Below are 15,818 nucleotides of genomic sequence, written 5' to 3' on the forward strand. Positions count from 1 at the left end.
ACCCGCCCTGTGGAACGCCCTCCCACCAGATGTCAAAGAGAAAAATAACTACCAAACTTTTAGAAGACATCTGAAGGCAGCCCTGTTTAGGGAAGCTTTTAATGTTTAATAGGTTACTGTATTTTAGTGTTTTGTTGGATGCCGCCCAGAGTGGCTGGGGAAACCCAGCCAGATGGGTGGGGTATAAATAACAAATTATTATAATATATATATTATTATTAAGCCCTCATTGGACCTGCACCTGTAACAAGAGCGGAATGCAGAACGAGGTATGACTGTATTGGGGACACTGTTACTGATGCAATAATGTAGCGAGCCTCTCAACTCGTCTCTATGATAACTGACAAAATGAAGCCTCTCTTTTTTTTGCAAAAGGAGCTGTCTTCAGACAGCCCACCTCCTTGCCAATATTCTTGATACCAAGACTCTGGAGCAGAACAACACAAACGGCAGCCTGGCAAGGAAACACTCAGCGCGGCAGTTCCCCGAAGTCCTCGTTTCAGGAACTGCCAATGGATTCCAGGAGCTGCTTACTCTAATTTCTGCAGGTGCCATGGCTTCAGATCAGCCTGTCGCTTCCAGCAAAGTGGCAGAACTCAGTTTCTGAACAGAAACGTCTTGGCTTCTGCTTCCTGGAAACTTGTTATCAAGTGAAGGTGTGAATGTAAGAAGATCCTTGGTCCCATCTGGTCCAGCACCCTGTTCTCACAGGGGCCACCAAATGCCTGGGCGAAACCCACAAGCAGGACGGCAACACTCTTCCTTCCTGTGGTTTCAAGCAACTAGAATACAGAAGCATTGCTGTGTCCAACATAGCCGTCATGAGTAGTAGCCACTCAGGGCCATATTTAGATTTGATGAGGCCCTAATGGGGCCCTTTATATGTCCAGCTGTCCTTTGTCAACAACAAATTGTCGCTGTTTATTGTCTTGAATATATGTTGTTGTTGTTTAGTCGTTTAGTGGTGTCTGACTCTTCATGACCCCATGGACCAGAGCACGCCAGGCACTCCTGTCTTCCACTGCCTCCCGCAGTTTGGCCAAACTCATGCTGGTAGCTTCGAGAACACTGTCCCACCATCTCGTCCTCTGTCATCCCCTTCTCCTTGTGCCCTCCATCTTTCCCAACATCAGGATCTTTTCCAAGGAGTCTTCTCTTCTCATGATGTGGCCTAAGTATTGGAGCCTCAGCTTCAGGATCTGTCCTTCCAGTGAGCACTCAGGGCTGATTTCCTTCAGAATGGAGAGGTTTGATCTTCTTGCACTCCATGGGACTCTCAAGAGTCTCCTCCAACACCATAATTCAAAAGCATCAATTCTTTGGTGATCAGCCTTCTTTATGGTCCAGCTCTCACTTCCATACATCACTACTGGGAAAACCATAGCTTTTACTATACGGATCTTTGTTGGCAAGGTGATGTCTCTGCTTTTTAAGATATGCTATATGGTAATTTATGGACCTAATGCCATTTGCACATAGCAGAATGTAGGTACCCTATAAATAGGTGAGGAAACCAGTGATATTTTAGGGAGCAGGCTAGCAGGCAGGGCCCATGACTTACATCATAGAAGCCTACACAACACAAAACACTGTTGCTGGATGCAGGTTTTATTTTATTTGTCTTTTACCTTATATTTTGGAAATGTACATCCAGTTGTTTTTCCTTTAATTTTTTTTGGGCCCCCAAGAGAGTGGGGCCCTAAGGTATAGCTTGTTTTGCTTATATGTAAATCCGGCACTGTAGCCCCTGGTATGTTGGTGTGTGAGCATCTAATCTTGGGTTTCCATTTCATTCTGCAGCAGAATTCCTTTTACAGAAAAGCTTTCCTGCATCTTTTACTTCTTTACAACATCAGCAGCCTCCCGGGTATCTCTTAGTGAAATTACCACTACAGGAATACACACCATTTGGTTCTGTTTCTCAGAATCTTTTTTGCCGTATTTTTCCATCTATAAGATGCCCTCATGTATAAGATGCCCCCTATTCTTTTTATTTTTTTGCCAACAAAGGTCCGTATAGTTAAAGCTGTGGTTTTCCCAGTAGTGATGTATGGAAGTGAGAGCTGGACCATAAAGAAGGCTGATCGCCGAACAATTGATGCTTTTGAATTAAGGTGCTGGAGGAGACTCTTGAGAGTCCCATGGACTGCAAGAAGATCAAACTGATCTATTCTGAAGGAAATCAGCCCTGAGTGCTCACTGGAAGGACAGATCCTGAAGCCGAGGCTCCAATACTTTGGCCACCTCAGGAGAAGAGAAGACTCCCTGGAAAAGACCCTGATGTTGGGAAAGATGGAGGGCACAAGGAGAAGGGGACGACAGAGGATGAGATGCTTGGACGGTGTTCTCGAAGCTACCAGCATGAGTTTGACCAAACTGCAAGAGGCAGTGGAAGACAGGAGTGCCTGGTGTGCTCTGGTCCAGGGGGTCATGAAGAGTCGGACATGACTAAACGACTAAACAACATCAACAATTTTTTGGGGGGGGACTCTGATTTAAGAAAATGGGGGGGGGGGAGATGGCCCCCGTGTATAAGACGTCCCCAACATTTGGACATTATTTTTTAAGGGGGGGGGGTCTTATACCCTAGTCTTATACATGGAAAAATACGGTGTTTACAAAACTTTTCACTGGCCCTAAGTAAATAAATAAATAAATAACACAACATAATTTTTTCCTCTTTTAGCCATCCAGGCCAGAAAGACCTAATGCTGATTCATTCACATGCTCATTTACACTGACCCAGACTTAGTCGACCACATGCCCTAATAGGGACACCTGTTGCTGGGGAAATTTTCCGTCGCCTAGCAACTTGTTCAAGACCGTTTCCAAGTTTCTTCTAGAATATTCCAACATGGCAACCCTCTCCTCCATGGATTGATCTCATTCTCTTTCGAAGCCATCTAAGTTGATAGGACAATGCATTTCTGAGCGCCATTGCTCCATAGCTCAGACTCCATTTTAAACTGGACTAAAGTATGCCTTTGTAACTGGATTGCCATTTTAAGCCTGCCTGAACAAAGTGGCTGCATCTGTTACTCTTCAACGAGTATTCTGAGTGAATAAAAATTATTGTTACCTTTTGCAAGGTTGTCTGTGTGATTATTGTTTTCAGCGGGGGGGGGGGGAAAGGGGGAAATATCGGGAGAATCTGGTGAGCCTTAAAGCAACCTGGATTACTTAAATGGAAAGGCTAAAACTAGCCTTCCAAAGCTTCCCTTTTTAAGCTGCAAAGGGGTGCACTCTGCTGAACTCACAAATGTGAGGAAGGAAGGATAATATCTACTAAATGTACCCTCTACCTAGCATCTATAAACGTCCCTACAGTTGTGAGGATAAAACAGGGAGAGAGGTGCACCATGAATGCCACATTGAGGCTCCTAGGAGGAGATGGAGGGTATAAATATTAACAATCTATCTATCTATCTTGGGTGCCCTGCTCGGCATAGTTCATAGCTTCTCTGAGTTCTTCAAGCCCCTTCACCACGGCAAGGCAGTGTTCCAAGGGGAAGAAATGGAGGCAGTGAGAGATTTTACTTTCTTGGGCTCCATGATCACTGCAGATGGTGACAGCAGTCACAAAATTAAAAGACGCCTGCTTCTTGGGAGAAGGGCAATGACAGGCCTAGACAGCATCTTGAGAAGTAGAGACATCACCTTGCCAACAAAGGTCCGTATAGTTAAAGCTATGGTTTTCCCAGTAGTGATGTATGGAAGTGAGAGCTGGAACATAAAGAAGGCTGATCGCCGAAGAATTGATGCTTTTGAATTCTGGTGCTGGAGGAGACTCTTGAGAGTCCCATGGACTGCAAGAAGATCAAACCTCTCCATTCTGAAGGAAATCAGCCCTGAGTGCTCACTGGAAGGACAGATTGTGAAGCTGAGGCTCCAGTACTTTGGCCACCTCATGAGAAGAGAAGACTCCCTGGAGAAGACCCTGATGTTGGGAAAGATGGAGGGCACAAGGAGAAGGGGGCGACAGAGGACGAGATGGTTGGATAGTGTTTTCGAGGTTACCAGCATGAGTCTGACCAAGCTGCGGGGGGCAGTGGAGGACAGGAGTGCCTGGCGTTCTCTGGTCCATGGGGTCACGAAGAGTCGGACACGACTAAACGACTAAACAACAACAACAACAACAAATCTATCTATCTAACCTCAGGAAACGCAAAAAATAAATAAATCATTTTTTGAGCTGCAAAGTAAATTCAGACTTACGAATACTGGCTTGTATCATTTCGTCCGACATCTGGAGAGTGAAGTTTCTGAACCAGGATCCGGATGATGCAAATAAAGAGGACAAAATTTATCTATGGGGGAGAGAAATCGAGAAACAAAATTAGAAAAAGGGGACAGGTAAGTTCCCTTTCTGTCAAACGGAGTCAACAAACATGACTAAATCGCCACGGGGTGATAAGGGGTTAGCTCTTGTCCTCTTCGTTACCTTGCCATCTGGCGCGCTAAGATTTTGCCACACATTCGGTGCAGGTGTGTGAGGTAATGTGTGGTAAAACAGTCGTGTGTACGAGCTCGTTGAACGGCCCTGCTTCAGAAGGATTATTTTGCCCACCACAACTTCATTTTTTTTGGGGTGTACGCAGCATAATCGAGAGACAACAAAGACCAGACACCGCTCAGAGAGAGACAAGGCAAGACAGGACGGCAGCCATCTTGGGCCTGACATCAGCCTGCTTGGGACTTTTGTGTTATGACATCCCAAGTATGATGATGTCAAGCCCACAGAGCACAGCTATGCACACGTCGATGCCATGACAGGTCAAGAGCCTTTTCGGTTAGTCGGGAAGTTGGAGGAGACGGAGAGGTACCGTTTACCACAGCACACCTTAAGGTTAGTGCCCCAGACCCAGAAATCTGCTAGACCATGTGTTGCTTAATGGACCCTCAACAGGGTCTAGCAGAACGTGTCTTAAAATCTGAGCCTAGATCATGTATCTATGTGGCCTAGAACCCCACCCTCCCCTGGCTGAGACAACAGCCTGGAGCAGAACGTCAGCATGAACTGGACTTGTGAAGGATGTGAATCAGCACTGATACATCTGGGTTCTGTTCCTGCTAAGCAAAGCATATTCTTAGCAAAACTCTAGAATCTAGTAACAAAACACCGGAGGCGATTTCTGCCTCCCCAGAAGCAACAGCGATGCATGAGAAGGCCAGCGAAGGAATGATGGGGAAAAATATAAATATATATATCCATGGATACATTACCAATATGGAAACCAAAATGGGAGCCTTGATGATCCACCAAAAGGGAGATTCGATTAAGTCCCAACAACTGTAAAGGAATACGAATAGATCAAGAGCTTCTTCTTGGGTACGGAGGAAGCAGTTGAGGAAGTAAATGATACCCTTCAGTTCCAGACAATGTAGAAGGAGGATGTCTGTATCTTAAAGAGGCACACACAGTTCATGGGACCACAGCTCAGGGGTGGAATCACATGCTGGTATCTCTGCAAAAGCATCTTAGGCCTTCAGCTGAGACCACAGGAAGCTGCTGTCAACTGGAACGGACTATCGTGGGTTAGATGGACCCAGTGCAGCAGTGACGAGGCCTGTGGGGCCCCACAGGAATTGAAAAGGGGCCCCAGACCACACCTAACTCTTCCCAATTGCTGCACAATGCAGGGAAAGAGAGGAATACCAGAAGCTGCCATGGCCCGTCTTGCTCAGCAATGTCTATATCGGGGCCAAGGTGGGGGAACCTCAGACCCAGGAGCCAAATGTGGCTCTCCGGGTCTCTTCAAGTGCCTCTCAGGCCTCTCTAGGCCACATCTCATCCTTAGGCAATACCTGAGGCCATGCTCTCTCGCTTGAATGTGACAATGCTTCTTGTTTGCCTGGATGTAGAGCTGTGTTGTATATACTCAGTAAACTCACTCTTTCACAGGGCTGGAATCTAGCTACAGTCGTACCTTGGAAGTCAGATGGAATCCATTCCAGAAGTCCATTCGACTTCCAAAACATCCAGAAACCAAGGCATGGCTTCTGATTGGCTGCAGTAAGCTCCTGCAGCCAATCAGAAGCCATAGAAGCCATGCCGGATGTTCAGCTTCTGAAGAATGTTCAGAAACCGGAACACTAATTTCCGGTTTTTTGTTGTTCGGGAGCTGAAACATACGAGTTCCAAGGCATTTGGCAACCAAGGTACGACTGTACTGTACAATGCTAAAGGTTGCATCTGTTCCTTCACCCGTTTTCTCCCCGGCTCTGTCCACCAGTGGCAAGTGACCCCCACAATAATAATGGTAACAGTAATTTTAATATTTGTATCCTGCCCATCTGACTAGGTTGCCCCAGCCACCCTGGGCAGCTTCCAGCAAATATAAAAGCACAATAAAACAACAAACATTAAAAACTTCCCTATGCACAGCTGCCTTCAGATGTCTTCTAAAAATCAGATAGTTGTTTATCTGTTTGACATCTGATGGGAGGGCATTCCACAGGGCAGGAGCCACCACCGAGAAGGCCCTCTGCCTGGTTCCCTGTAACTTCACTTCTCGCAGGGAGGGAACCGCCAGAAGGCCCTCGGAGCTGGACCTCAGCGTTCAGGATGGACGATGGGGTGGAGATACTCCTTCAGGTATACTGGACCGAGGCCGTTTAGGGCTTGAAAGGTCAGCACCAACACTTTGAATTGTGCTCAGAAACATACTGGGAGCCAATGTAGGTCTTTCAGGACTGGTGTTATGTGGTCTCTGTGGCCGCTCCCAGTCACCAGTCTAGCTGTCACATTCTGGATTAGTTGTAGTTTCTGAGTCACCTTCAAAGGTAGCCCCACGTAGAGCACAATGCTCCCTGTGAGGGAATATGGTCTGAGAATGATTCCCCACTCCTGGTTCTTTTCTAGCTAGGGATTGAACATGGTGCCTTCTACATGCAAGGCAGGTGTCCAACCATTGAGTCATGCCCCTTTCTGAGTAGTGTTGGATAAACACCCCAAACAGAAGACTCATCCTCATGAAACACCCCCAGTATTTCGGTGCAAATATTTCCTGCCACACACTTTTTTGCAAAGCAGTTCTCCCAAATACAATGCATTCTCATATGTTATTTTCAGGAATAACACTAGTATATGCATTTTTGTACTTATTAGTTGGCTAGAGAACATCATTTGAAAATTCGGAGGAGTGTGGATTTCGGAGGATGGCTATGCCTCAGTTTGGGTCTTGTTTCAGAAAGTGAAAATTAGGCAGGTTTTCCCTTTAAATGCAAACAGAACTGGATGTATCTATCTTCCTGTGTGACATACTCAGCGCTGTTGTCTAAATACCACTGCCTGAGGTTGCTGCCTCACTCTGCATAATGCCAGTTCGGAGCCCGAGAGGGTCCAAGGAAGGAGCGAGACTCGGAAATCAACAGACACTGAAGTTGCCAGCTCTTCTTGGAAAACAGGAACTGAGCATCTCTTCAACACAAACAAAAAGCTGGCAAATGAATGGAGAGAGTCAGTATTTCGGCAGCCCCTGCCTAGGCATTAAAGCCCAGTTTTACCACCTACAGAGCCCTCCTCATCAAGCCAACATTTTCTCCTGACACCAGGAAGCCTTGTGGATGAATTTTGCCTGCTTACCCAACATCCTCAAAGTGGATCCGAGTGATAGTCCAGGCAGAGATAAACAAGCTGGGTGCACCTGCCAAGTGAGGATCAGATTTTGATTAGATTTCAAAGTTCTGCTTTCAATCTGAAAGTTCTCTCTCTCTCTCTCTCTCTCTCTCTCTCTCTCTCTCTCTCTCTCTCTCCCGCCCTTCACCCTAAAGCCCCAGGGTGCTTTACAACATTTAAAACAACACTAAAAACAATTTAAAACCACTTGGAATATTACAATTTCAATTTGTTTCATTTTTTTTTAAAAAAAACTGTTGTTTGTTTTCAGCCCTGGATATTCTTTTGTTTTGTTTTGTTCTGGTGTGTTCTTAAATGGTGATGTATTGCATACATACAAGAAAAAGAAGGAATAAAATAAAAAGGGATAATGGAAGTTGTAGTCTGGCAACATTGGGGGGTCGGGACGGACGGACCACAGGTTTCTCACCCTCTGTTACGGACTATTTCTGTTCTTGCAAAAACACAGCAACATTTTTCTATATCAGAAAAAAGGCACGATGACCAAAGAGGTTGCCTACCCCAGCCGATCAGGATGTACCACCAGAAATATTTTTTCTCTGAGAAGAAGGAGATGACCAGAAGCGTGTGGAGGTACAAGCCTTCAACTAGGAGCCAGAAGAAGTTGGCCATGATGCAGTACTGGAAGAAGACCATCGCAGCCTTGCAGCCAACCTGAAATGGAAAGATGAGAACGAGAAATTTAACGGTTCGGTCGTTTCTGCTTTGTAAGCAAACCTAGGTTAGGGATGTTGAAGCACATAATGAGTCTCTTTCAACATGGCCTGACAAGCATGGGCTTTTTTTTTTTTTTGTAGCCCCCTGACATCATGTACCATCCTCAAACCCCTTTGTACTTCTGTTGTCCCTTCAAAAAGGAGAAAAGAGAGGACCCAAATAATTACCGCCCAGTCAGTCTGACATCAATACCAGGGAAGATTCTGGAGCAGATCATTAAGCAAACAGTCTGTGAGCACCTAGAAAGGAATGCTGTGATCACCAATAGTCAGCATGGATTTCTGAAAAATAAGTCATGTCAGACTAACCTGATCTCGTTTTTTGACAGAATTACAACCCTGGTAGATGAAGGGAATGCAGTGGATGTAGCCTACCTTGATTTCAGCAAGGCATTTGACAAGGTGCCCCATGATATTCTTGTAAAGAAGCTGGTAAAATGTGGTCTTGACTATGCTACCACTCAGTGGATTTGTAACTGGCTGACTGACCAAACCCAAAGGGTGCTCATCAATGGTTCCTCTTCATCCTGGAGAAGAGTGACTAGTGGGGTGCCACAGGGTTCTGTCTTGGGCCCGGTCTTATTCAACATCTTTATCAACGACTTGGATGATGGACTCAAGGGCATCCTGATCAAATTTGCAGATGACACCAAACTGGGAGGGGTGGCTAACACCCCAGAGGACAGGATCACACTTCAAAACGACCTTGACAGATTAGAGAACTGGGCCAAAACAAACAAGATGAATTTTAACAGGGAGAAATGTAAAGTATTGCACTTGGGCAAAAAAAATGAGAGGCACAAATACAAGATGGGTGAGACCTGGCTTGAGAGCAGTACATGTGAAAAGGATCTAGGAGTCTTGGTTGACCACAAACTTGACATGAGTCAACAGTGTGACGCGGCAGCTAAAAAAGCCAATGCAATTCTGGGCTGCATCAATAGGATCAAGGGAAGTAATAGTGCCACTGTATTCTGCTCTGGTCAGACCTCACCTGGAGTACTGTGTCCAGTTCTGGGCACCACAGTTCAAGAAGGACACTGACAAACTGGAACGTGTCCAGAGGAGGGCAACCAAAATGGTCAAAGGCCTGGAAACGATGCCTTATGAGGAACGGCTAAGGGAGCTGGGCATGTTTAGCCTGGAGAAGAGGAGGTTAAGGGGTGATATGATAGCCATGTTCAAATATATAAAAGGATGTCACATAGAGGAGGGAGAAAGGTTGTTTTCTGCTGCTCCAGAGAAGCGGACACGGAGCAATGGCTCCAAACTACAAGAAAGAAGATTCCACCTAAACATTAGGAAGAACTTCCTGACAGTAAGAGCTGTTCGACAGTGGGATTTGCTGCCAAGGAGTGTGGTGGAGTCTCCTTCTTTGGAGGTCTTTAAGCAGAGGCTTGACAACCATATGTCAGGAGTGCTCTGATGGTGTTTCCTGCTTGGCAGGGGGTTGGACTCGATGGCCCTTGTGGTCTCTTCCAACTCTATGACTCTATGATTCTATGATTCACAGAATCAAAGAATTGTAGAGGTGGAAGGGACCCCAAGGGTCATCTAGTCCAACCCCTTGCAATGCAGGATTCTCTCTCCCCCCCCGATGATCTTTATTGAATTTTTAGTTACATACTGTACATACACATACATTATACAGTGGTGCTCCGCAAGACGAATGCCTCGCAAGATGGAAAACCCGCTAGACGAAAGGGTTTTCGGTTTTGGAGGTGCTTCGCAAAACGAATTTCCTATGGGCTTGTTTCGCAAGATGAAAATGTCTTGCGAGTTCCTGTGGGTTTTTTTTCCCTTCCCCCCCCTTTTTCTAAGCCACTAAGCCGCTTATCAGCTGATCCACTAAGCCACTAAGCCGCTAATAGCGCTAAGCCGCTAAGCCGCTAATGGGCTTGCTTCGCAAGACGAAAAAACTGCAAGACGAAGAGACTCGCGGAACGGATTCTTTTCGTCTTGCGAGGCACCACTGTATTTCACATTTGTTCTTGCTCTCCCGAGCTGACTTCCCTCTTTCCTTCTTCTGGCTTTTTTGTGTCCTCTTTGACTTTTTGCATTGTCTTTGTCCATTTTCAATAAGATTGTTCTTCTTCATTTTTTCCATTAAATGTCCGTAAACAAAGAAATCTTTCTATATACACAAATTCTTGTTGTCTATATTCATTTACAAATATTGTTCAATAGTAGTCCTAATATACATTTTTAATTCATTTTGATATTATTATCCAGTAAATTTCTTGTATTTTCCTGTTGTGAGATATTATTTTAATTCTACCGGTTTCCCTATTTCACATCATCTTCTCTCTATATAACATAAATTTCCCCCATTCTTTTTGATATGTATCATCCCCCTGATGTCGAATTTTTGCTGTTAATTTGGCTATTTCTGCGGACCCCATAACCTTGTACTGCCACTCTTCTATTGTAGGCAATTTTTGCTGTTTCCATACCTTGCCGCCGTTGTTGTGTATAAGAACAGTTTCTGGTCATTCTTGTCAATGTCTTCTCCCACCATTCCCAACAGGAATGACTCTGGTTTTTTCAAAAACGTATGCGTTGCAGGATTCTCAACTATAGCATCCATGACAGATGGCCTTCCAACCTTTGCTTCAAAACCTCCAAGGAAGGGAGTCGGTTCCACTGTCAAACAGCTCTTACCATCACAAAGTTCTTTCTGATGTTTAGTTGGAATCTCCTTTCTTGTAAAAGAGTCAGACTCTTGGCCCATCTACCTCAGTATTGTCTACCCAGACTGGCAGCAGCTCTGCAGGATTTTAGGAAGCAGCCTTCACCTGCTCTACCTGGAGACACCAGAGGATTTCCTTATTGCTGAGCTGTGATCCTTCCCCAAGGAAGGATGTAATAGGCTGTGGAGAGAGCTTGATCTCCACTGACCTGTAAAAACGCTATAAAAGCCTCTAAAAAAAAGTTATGTAGCTCTCAATGGAATTTCCCATTGTCGACAGATCGCTGCTCTGCAGCGCCCTCTGGTGTGACATTTCCATAACGCATTTCTAACTCTATAAGCGGCCGGTGTAGATTCGCCTATTGGATTTTCCCCGCTGCAGTGCCGAACAAGCAGAGCAGATCTAAAGGGCAACACAGCCACCGCCTTTGCACAAATTACCTGGGGGAAACCAGGGGGCAGTTTTTCTCGAGGGGGGTGGGAAACAATCTTGCTTCCATTCTGTTTTTTTTCCTACTTGCTGATGTGAACCGGGCATGACAATACCATCTTCTGCCCAGCACTAGGGAAGTCAAGAGCATGTTGCTGAGCTCATGGGCGCTGGGAGCTGATGCTTTCCAGCAAAGGATGCCTTTCCCTTGCTTGACCCTTCACCCCCACCTGCTATTCTTGACTTTCCTTTCCTCCCATTTCTGTCTCTCTTCCCTGCTGTTAACATTTAGATTGCAAGCTTCTAAAAGCAGAGAGCTCCTTTTTTCTTTCCTTGCCTGCTTTGCTCTTTAAAGATTCATCGACGGTGCTGTATTCAGTGACGGCATCAGCAACAAATAACTTGGAGGTTATAAAAGTGCAGCCCCTTTTGGGTGGCCCAGTGAAATCGAAAAGGCCAAAAAAGTCTAGTTACATCTCCTCCTGCAGACAAGAATGGCCATTTCTTAACCTTTGCAGTTTCTAACCCCCTGCAGGAGATTATAGCAAACTCAGAGAACACTGTCCGGGGCACAGAAGGAGGAGATATATTGCAAAACGGCCGAGTTCGCCTGAAATCAAACCGAGAAGCTCTCAGTCTGTGTTTGGCTCAAAGCTCTCATATGCCAAGTCAGCCGGGTTTTCAGATGGCACCAAAGGCAAGAGTTTGTGAGGACATTTGAGGACAGTCATTGGCCATGAGGCAAAGGCTTCTGAGTTGCTAAGGTGGTGCTCCTGACATTAGCATCTCATCAGAACAGAGCAGAACATAACTTCTTCTTTCCCAAGTCCTCCTGCCATCACTGTTGCCACACAATCTTGCATTATTGGTTATAGAGTCGGCCAAAGTTTTAACTGCAGAATTGCATCCAGAGGTATACATTCACTGAAAATGGATGTTCCACTAAGGTATCACATCTGTGCCAACCTTTGAACACCTGCCGACAGCTTTTCTATTCTGCCAAGCTTATGCAGGCAATTAAGAATACATCATTCCGCAATGGTTAATTGTTTATGGTTTTTATAGTCTGGTTTTAATGCTTTTATTGCTGTGAACTGTTTCGATATATTCTTCATGACACAGCAGCACACAGATTATTATTTTTACAAATAGATAAATAAAAACTAACAATTATTCACGTATGTATCATGCACAACATTTTTTCTTTGTTGTTTAGTCGTTTAGTCGTGTCCGACTCTTCGTGACCCCCTGGACCAGAGCATGCCAGGCACTCCTGTCTTCCACTGCCTCCCGCAGTTTCGTCAAACTCAGGTTAGTAGCTTCAAGAACACTGTCCAACCATCTCGTCCTCTGTCGTCCCCTTCTCCTTGTGCCCTCCATCTTTCCCAACATCACAGTCTTTTCCAGGGAGTCTTCTCTTCTCATGAGGTGGCCAAAGCCTCAGCTTCAGGATCTGTCCTTCCAGTGAGCACTCAGGGCTGATTTCCTTCAGAATGGAGAGGTTTGATCTTCTTGCAGTCCATGGGACTCTCAAGAATCTCCTCCAGCACCATAATTCAAAAGCATTCATTCTTCAGCAATCAGCCTTCTTTATGGTCCAGCTCTCACTTCCATACATCACTACTGGGAAAACCATAGCTTTAACTATACGGACCTTTGTTGGCAAGGTGATGTCTCTGCTTTCTTTGTCTATTCCACTGTTAAAACCATTTGAGCTTTCAATATTGGGAGTGAAATCAGGCACCGTGAAATTTGGAATCCTATGTTTTCGAACTCAGGGCATCTTTTTCATCAGGAAAGTGTTCCTTATTTGTGACATCTTCAAGCCACTTCCAGCTGCCCAAGATTCACAGTGGCAGCTTAAGTCAATCAATAAATACAGGTACATGGCTGACTTTTGTGTCTCTAGAGAAAAGCCAGAAAAGTCTCAGCTACCAGGAAGCAAAATGAAACTGTGCATTGGATGTGTTTGTACAGGAGAGCAGGGTTATTTATTTTATATAGAAAAAACCAGGAACAAATAACCAGCGACCAACCAAACAGGACCCAGAATGAAATTTAGGTGGGTGGGTGGGTTGCCTGTGTGTGTGTGTGTTTTGTTTATATGGCAGACTCCTAATCCTATTCAGGTGACTGGAAGGTTAGCTTTTTGTTTATGGGATTCATCTTGGGTGAAATTGCAAGATTTATGTGGGCAACAGTTTCTCCACACACCCCTCCACTGCCTGCCCCGAAAGGGTTTCCAGTACTATTCACCCACTCTTAGCCATTCGCTTGTATCTGACCTCAATAATTTCTTCTGACGGTAAGGAAATGTCAAGACATTTAAAAATCCATCTCTCCGAACAGGCAGGCTACATGAACCACAGACGTGTACCTGCCCCTAATATGTCAGTCTTTCAACAGCTTTCTCCCCAAATCTGTGGAAGATGCTGAATGGATGTCACACACGAAAAACAGCCATCTCCTCCAAATATTCATTTTTCTTCAAAGAGTTTTATCTATTTTTGGGTTATTTATTCCCTCCTCTCCCCATTTGTTCTCTAAATATTTTGTTTTCAACGCAAACATTTCAGGCAGATCCACACCGCACGTTTAAAGCACATCCAAAGCACATTTAAGGCATGTGATTTCCCCCAAAAAGAAATACTGTAGGTTGTTAAGATTCTGGGAGCTGTAGTTTGTTATGGGTGCTAAGAGATTTTTAAAAGGTAAAGGACCCCTGTCAGTTAAGTCCAGTCATGGGGTTGTGGCACTCGTCTTGCTTTATTGGTCGAGGGAGCCAGCATACAGCTTCCGGGTCATGTGGCCAGCATGGCTAAGCTGCTTATGGCACAACAGAACACCGTGACGGACGCCAGAGCGCACGGAAACACCGTTTACCTTCCCACCGCAGCGGTACCTATTTATCTACTTGCACTGGTGTGCTTTCGAACTGCTAGGTTGGCAGGAGCTGGGATGGAGCTCCGGGAACTCACTCCGTCATGAGGATTCGAACCGCTGACCTTCTGATCAGCAAGCCCAAGAGGCTCAGTGGTTTAGACCACAGCGCCCACACCTACACACCTGCAGAAACCACCTTCTTGACCATTGGACCTACTATCAGTCTCGTCCGCTCAATCTGACAGTCTGTCTTCACATGCAGGGGAAGGTCCGTAACCCACCAAGGGTTTGAGACCCATCAGCTACCCTCACCTGGTTTAGCCGGCCAGTCGAAGTCATTCGGGGGTGCGGGTGCTACTGCATGCTGACAGCTTCGAGAAGTCACAGGTGAGAGCTGAGTACAAGGTGGGGCTCAAAGGTAGACAAACTACCCCAGAAGGAGCATTATGTAGTACCCCTCCCCTAACATCCCACAATGTTAATATTTTAAGACCCACTCCTATGCCCCGATTCCACCCCTCCTTCCCCCCCTTCATCACACCTGCTGGGCGAGGCTTTTTCTACCCTCTGTGAACTTGGCTGGTTGATGTTAGCCAAAGTTGACCTGCTGGGCTCACGTGTCAAATCAGGTTTCGAAAACCAGATAAAAATAGAATTAATCCCCTTCCATCAGCTGCCCTGAATGGAAGCTATTGTCCTGTTCATGGTGTTATTCCTGCAAATCACTCACAGTTGTTTTTAGCCCTTTTCTGATGCTGCTGTCTGTTTGCCTAGTGGAACTAGGCCAAGTCACCAACATCAAAGGGGGAGTTGTGTGTCTGCCGGTGTTGTTTTGCAGTCTAAGAAAATGTGCGTTGAGCTACAAAGGCAGAATTATAAGTACCTGGGCAGGAGACGAGCAGGAACAACATGGAGGAAGCTTTGATTGAAGACTTCCTGGGGAAGAACGTGTGCCAACTGCACTAAGCTCCTTAGAAGGGGTGGGGTAATATGTGAAATTAATTGTTAAAAGGACCACCAGAAGATGTAAGATTAAGGGGGTGTTTGTCATTTGCTCAGTTCTGCGGTCTGTTCTTAAGCATCTAATTCACTTATGGAATTTGCTGCCCATAGCAAATGGGGAGGATCACTGGTTCAGATGGCTTTGAAAGAGACCCCTAGAGGTCTTGCAAACAGGACATTGCAGTAGATCAGGGATCCCCAATCTTTTTAGGCCCATGGGCAGATTTGGAATTTTGACCAAGTGTGCCACCCCATCTGGTCACTTCTCCCATGCCCTAGTGTGGATTTGTGCCCCCTTCCCCGGGATGGGAAAGTGAGAGAATAATATGTCTTTATTTTGCTTTTCCAAGGGATCTAGGCAAAAGTTGGATCCAGTAATTTGAGCCTTGAAGAGCACATAGAGCTGAAAGAGGAAGTGGGAAAGAGGGCAGAGGGCCATTTTCCAAATCTCCTCTTTCC

General features: G+C 45.5%; 1 protein-coding gene across 1 annotated transcript in view; it reads right to left on the reverse strand.

Moving 5' to 3' along the window:
• VIPR1 (vasoactive intestinal peptide receptor 1) overlaps positions 1-15,818 on the reverse strand; it is a 122,606-nt gene that overhangs the window by 13,130 nt on the left and 93,658 nt on the right. The window contains exons 7-10 of the mRNA XM_079946954.1: positions 8,140-8,293; positions 7,586-7,646; positions 5,224-5,290; positions 4,216-4,307 (exon numbers count right to left, since the gene is read on the reverse strand). Of these exons, the coding sequence (XP_079803080.1) occupies positions 4,216-4,307; positions 5,224-5,290; positions 7,586-7,646; positions 8,140-8,293 (374 nt within the window). The remainder of the gene's footprint in view (positions 1-4,215; positions 4,308-5,223; positions 5,291-7,585; positions 7,647-8,139; positions 8,294-15,818) is intronic.

Source organism: Podarcis cretensis (assembly GCF_951804945.1).
Source record: "Podarcis cretensis genome assembly, chromosome: 12".
Classification (NCBI taxonomy): domain Eukaryota; kingdom Metazoa; phylum Chordata; class Lepidosauria; order Squamata; family Lacertidae; genus Podarcis; species Podarcis cretensis.